The 6,021-nt window shown below is 35.9% G+C and overlaps 1 protein-coding gene across 2 annotated transcripts in view; it reads left to right on the top strand.

Moving 5' to 3' along the window:
• The first annotated feature begins 4,850 nt into the window (after nt 1-4,850).
• The window catches only part of LOC136263145 (scavenger receptor cysteine-rich domain-containing group B protein-like), a 49,190-nt gene continuing 48,019 nt past the window's right edge, over nt 4,851-6,021 (top strand). The window contains exon 1 of one of the 2 annotated variants that reach the window (XM_066057645.1): nt 4,851-5,063. In XM_066057645.1, coding sequence (XP_065913717.1) covers nt 5,009-5,063 — 55 coding nt within the window. In that variant the 5' untranslated portion in view covers nt 4,851-5,008. The remainder of the gene's footprint in view (nt 5,064-6,021) is intronic. The other variant, XM_066057642.1, reaches the window with a different exon arrangement.

The raw sequence follows: 6,021 nt of genomic DNA, 5'->3' as shown, positions 1-6,021 counted from the left end.
AGCTAACATTACTAGTTGCATACTGTAGTTTTCGAAGCATGCACAAAACTCTTCATTAGATTTCTTAATACTTGCATGTAAATAAATGGTTTGCTATTTATGTGATTATGTAAACATATAATACACGTGCATATGAAAATACACACATCCAATTCTATGAATTTATAAAACCATTACTCTTTTTTCAAGAAACATAAAAAAAAGAGTAAAATTTTCTCCATATATAATAAGCTATATAGTTGCACACTGCTGACCAAATTTCAAGTCAGTAGCTTTTTAAAAGCTGCAGCTGTTACTTGTCAAGGCTGTCAAATTGGATGCATACATGGAAAACCCTTTTTAATTAATTAAGCCCCTTTCACATTGCAAACCTTGTCTCATATTTGAACTCTGGCAGCCAGGCCTGCATGAGTCATTCTTAATATCCAACACAATATTGAGCAATCAGCATGCATAACAAACAGCTTCATGTATACTTCATTGTTATGTAAAGGTCATGCTGTATATTGTCATGTACAATATTTTGAGGTTTTGTACTTTTGACAAATGCATTTCAGCAGTCTGAGAATCACTCGTTTCTCACACCGGTTGTCTATTATATTCATAGCATATCTAATATAAGAAAATAAAAATTTTTATTATGTAGCCAAACATTACTGCTGTGGAAGAGATCAGTTATATCCTTTCACAGTACTACAGTTATGACTCTAGACACTGCATAACAAATGTACACAGTATATATAATAAAGCATTGAGTGTATGGTCTAATAGAGTATTTATCCATTTATCTGTGGCTTAGGACAGCTGGTATGTAAAAACTACAGCCATTCAGTAATTAAAATTTCAAAGATTATTAATTTGTGACCGGATTTGTGAAAAAGGGTCTTCCACACACACATCCAATTTATGACCTTACAAATTCAGATTGAAAAAAGGTATTACCTTAAAATTTGGACATTAGTGAGTACCATTGGTTAATGGATGAAGAAAATTTGTACCTTTCTTGAACACAAAGTTATGGTCTTCCAAGTTCATAGCATTGGATAAGTGTGGAAGACCCCTTTTTGCAATTCCAGTCACATATTTGTATATACATGTGTTGATAAATGTTATGAACATAGGCATAATAGTAATAATATATATATATAATGCTGATTATCTGAAATGCCTATAGGCTATAGCTAGGCCTTAATTTTACTGATTATATAATGCATACCTGTACAATATCGTAATGATAGTCATTAATAGGACTGGAATATCATATTCAAGTATATGTTTTACCACTGAAAATGCTCTTGGGTTGCACTCAAACTTCAAAAATTTCCTATGGGATGCATACCCCTAGACACCCCTAGTATTGCACATTCTTTGGTATACAATAACTGACAGCTACCCCACATTACTTGCCCCCACTTTGGAGTACCGTTCTCCGCCTCTGTTGCAAAATGTATTTACAACCTAATCAACAAGTGTAACATTGTATTGTGAGATTAGTTTCACTGAACAATTATTTTTCAATAGTTATAGGCGTAAAAATCAGTACTAATAGTTAGCTATCGTGGATCACTAAGAAATATAATCTATATGTACAGTCATGGTTACTTGTAATGTATAATGCTTAATGTATATTTTATTGGTCACAAATAGCTATCACAGCAAAAACTGAGCTGTTTATTAATAATTAGAATTTCTCTATAATTTTATTCTGTGAATGCTATCCCACTAGGACTTATGAAAAGGCTTAACTCCTGTTAATACAAAGAGTCAGAAATATGTATTTATGTCTGTAAGAGTAAACCACACTTCTATAATTCTAAGATATAGTATTTATCTGATCTCTGCAGCCTGTATGTGAAGTCTGACTTCATGTTTTCTGTATGGCATAGATATTTGGTCAGATTATGATCAGTTTGATTGTAAAAGTTGATATGTAATTTCAGTGTGAAGTGAAGTGATTGGGAAGATTATAGGCCTGGATTTTGCAGAGTCTCGCCAATCACATAATGTGATTATCTTTCAAATGGCTATTATGATCTTCTGCTGTGTTTCAGTGCATGCAGTGGAATGGTTTGTAAATCATACTATGCATGCATCATGTGACTATACATACACATTATTATTTTACTGGAGTTTGATCTGTCTTACTGTATATTTACTGGAGCATGCTCCAGTAACTATACAGTAAGCCAGATACAGTAAATTATGGTTAGCCAGATCCCCAGATCACTGAGTGATCATGAACTAAGCAAATGGCATCGTCGACTATTAGAATTTGCACATAACTAGGAAGTTTCCTCCCAAAGTTTCCATTGCAAAATAGGAAAATGCCTCTTTTCATTGTTTCTGGTGATTTTCATAGACTATGTGACCCTTAAGATAAAGCAAACAAGAGTAAAGTGTTTATTGCTTTCAATGTCAGTGTACATAGTTTTAACATGTTTATTTATTTATTTACTTGCTTTGAGCCTGCAATAAAGGTCTGTGGGCAACTTGTGCCCACAGTCAGAAAGTACAACTTACATATACAACTACATACAAACAATATTACAGCAACTTACAAATTTACTTAAAATAAAGTTCTAATTATTATAATTAAAGAAAATGGAAATTAGTGGAGATTGGTTGTCTTGAGCTTGGACATAGAGGATAAAATGAACATGTCAGATCAGAGTTAAACTTAGTTGCAAAATGTATATGTATAAATATCTGTTTTCACATGACCACAATTGTATGCTATATTATAGCACTATACAAGTATTTCTTATAGATTTCTACATCTTGTTAGAAGTCTTCATATGGTAAGAGATACAATTAAAATAGTATAATTGTGTCCTAAAATGCAATGATTTTTAAATAGGCTGTTCAATGTAGCATAGATATACAGACAAGTACCCGGGATTGGAATCAATGATCTGGTTTTTCGTACTGGATCATTGTTACCGGAAGTAGCAATATCTATGAATTTATCATATAGAAGACTATAGTTCTACTCTTGTGACTACTTCCTAAAACATTAATAATTGAGTAGTCGTGTGCTATTCGTTTGGCATCTTCAGTATGGTGCAGGTTTATTATAGGATTTCTCCTTTGGGAGGTAATCAGGAAGTTTGGGGGGGGGGGGTGACCAGGTAAAAGTCTCTTTCTCTCTCTGTATACTTGTCCAAGTTCACAACTATGTAAAACACAATAACTGCCAAACTGGTTAGTCATTTAAGGTACAGTGTTGACTGTTGATTTTGATTTTTGTAATTGAGTGAAGCCAGCCAGATCCAATGGCTGGTAGAGCTTGATGCATGAGTGAAGTAGTGATGACATAATGATACAATATCTAGTGCACCTCATGTCTACAATTGTTCTATGTTTGTTCAATGTGTTGCATAAACACTAAATCACTGAGATATTGTATTGACTATCATTGTATGATGATACCACAAAGCACTAGCAAATTAAAAGATCTTCATGGGTGGATGCCTTCCAAGAAGTAAGGCTGGGGGTATTTTTGTTGGCTGTGCATGCCATTTTGAAAGTAAACTGGCTAGAATTTTTATAAACTTTCTGAGATTGATTTTAAGGACGAGTTAAACGTACTATTTAGAAAACAACTAAGAAGCAATAATATTATAAACTTGGACTCTGCAGATAGCTATTCAATAGCCATCACTTTATATAGGAGGTTTTCTTAGTTGTATACTGTATGTACCCTAGGAGACCTTTAAAATTATTGATCTGATACTGAATCTGAGAGCATTTTAAGGCTGTGTTTGCAACTTTTAAACTGGGAAATTTTTACTATTTAAACACTCTAATTTGAAATACGTTTTGTGTGCTAACAAGCTTAGGCCACTTCAAATAAGTTCTGTTTTGCCTGCATCTGGTTACTGTCAACTCTTTGTATCGTATTCTTCCAGTTACTCTTGCATACAGATAGGCTCAGTAAAACCATCTTTGTCAGCTATAACATGTCAGCAGTGCTATCAAGCTGGCACAAACTTCGCGTTTAATTGTTACAACTTAGAAAGCTTAAGCATGCTTTTATTCAGCTTTTTATGCATGATTGTACCAGACAAATAATGACTTGAAAAGCTACCATCCGCCTGAAAGGCGAATATGCCTGAGTCCAGGATGGGAAACAGAGAATTTCCTTAAGATAGCTAAGTATATAGTGTAGCAGTCACTCACAATTGCAAGTTTAGGGGGTGAGTCTGAGATTTTAGGGGAATCCCCCCCAACACCCTAGAATAAACACTCAGTTGGTATGGCGGCTTCGGCTAGTCACTTCGAGACCAAACCAGACCCGTCCGCTAATTAACCCGGCAGCCTTTTGGTTAGGAAGGCTTACCAACAACTAAAATAAGCTCTTTCACATATATATTGAAATTCTACAGAAACGTATTGCAAGTGGTGTTTTATTACTAAAATAAGTCTTTCACATATTGAAATCGTATTGTAAGTGGTGTACTTTATTATCTAGCATTTTTCGAAGGGGTAATGACAATGACCCGGCGAACGCGTTTGTATTAAGTTATTGTGGGGCTCACGTGAGATGATTTCAATCCCAGGTACTTGTTTGTACAGTCTATTTCAGGTTGGTTGTCATACCCGTTGTCCATGTAGGTCTAGGTCAAATGCAAAAATATCACGTGAATAGAAATAACCAATGAAATTTCACGCCAGGTGGACGGCGCTAGTTTAAACTGAAGGATGCTGATCTCATATAGGCTACTTTCAAGCACGTGACTTTTAACACTTTGTTTCTATAGTCAACCAACTGGAAATAGACTGTACATAATATGGGATTTTGGTCACGTGATCACGTTTAATATTTAGCTAACTGTACAGCTATGTACAATAATAAATTAGAACCAGTAGGTCAGATTGTAGAAATCAACAAAACAGAAGAACCTTTCTATTTTGAGTGGAAACAATTTATCGTTGCTTTGGGCTCAGTAGTCTAGCGCGGCCACCCTTCGGTTAGAAATTAATTCCCAGCCGTGACACGAGATAGAAGATGAAAAAACTCTTGGTGAACATTGTTGTCTTCACTTCTGCAGCAATTTTAGCAGGTATATGATTAGCTATAGCTGTTTATCCGGTATTTTGTATAGTAGCTAGATAGCTACCAGCACGGGTAATTCTGTCTAGCTAGTAGCTAGCTAGCTACATGTGTTAGGTTTTTTGCTCTCCTTTTCGCTCGGGTTTTTCTGGTTGTCCGTTGAAACCCATCTCAGTTAGACTATGTTCCTAGTCGAAACATGTGAGACACTCGGTGGCATTATCAACCCATTATTCAGCCGGGCCAAGTTCGCTGTGTCTGGCGCGGCCCCTAGTTATTGTGTTTTATCCATGAATGGTTGGCTTCATGCAGTGAGGAAAGTTGGGGTGTCGCCTATGGGGTAGGACGAAGGTAAAACAGCTGTATCAACAGTCATATGAAATGAAACTGAATGCTGAGCTAGTCTCGCGTGGCCAGACCGCTTTTTTCTCTTTGTCATTGGGTAGGGAGAAAAAAGGGTCTGGTTCGGTTCGAATCCCACACTCGTCTTGACACTACCCAGATAATTGGGTAGTGTTAACCAAAGAAACGCGATGCATCTTTAAATAGTAGTCGCTCGCGTCTTTGATGTATCACGTTTCTTTGGTTAGCTAACACTACCCAATTATCCGGGTAGTGTCAAGACGAGTGTGGGATTCGAACCGGACCAGACCCTTTTTTCTCTCTACCCAACAACAAAGAGAAAAAAACGGTCTGGCCACGCGAGACTAATGCTGAGCCACTGTGTAAAAACTTTGTACAGAAGATAGCTACCCATACACAGTGGATGAATGTAATTTGCTGATTAATTAACTGCAAGGTCTGATCAAACTATATGATAGTATATGCAGTGCACGTATGTAAAACGTTATTAAAAGTTACAGATAAGGCCACATAAACTTAATTATTAGTTTCTCATCCTCCTGCACTCAAAATACCAGTGCGGGAGGGTGGATTTTTATTTTATTTTTTACTAACTATAGATAGCT

This window comes from Dysidea avara, chromosome 8 (genome assembly GCF_963678975.1).
Source record: "Dysidea avara chromosome 8, odDysAvar1.4, whole genome shotgun sequence".
NCBI lineage: Eukaryota > Metazoa > Porifera > Demospongiae > Dictyoceratida > Dysideidae > Dysidea > Dysidea avara.
This window is presented reverse-complemented; position numbering and strand designations above follow the sequence as displayed.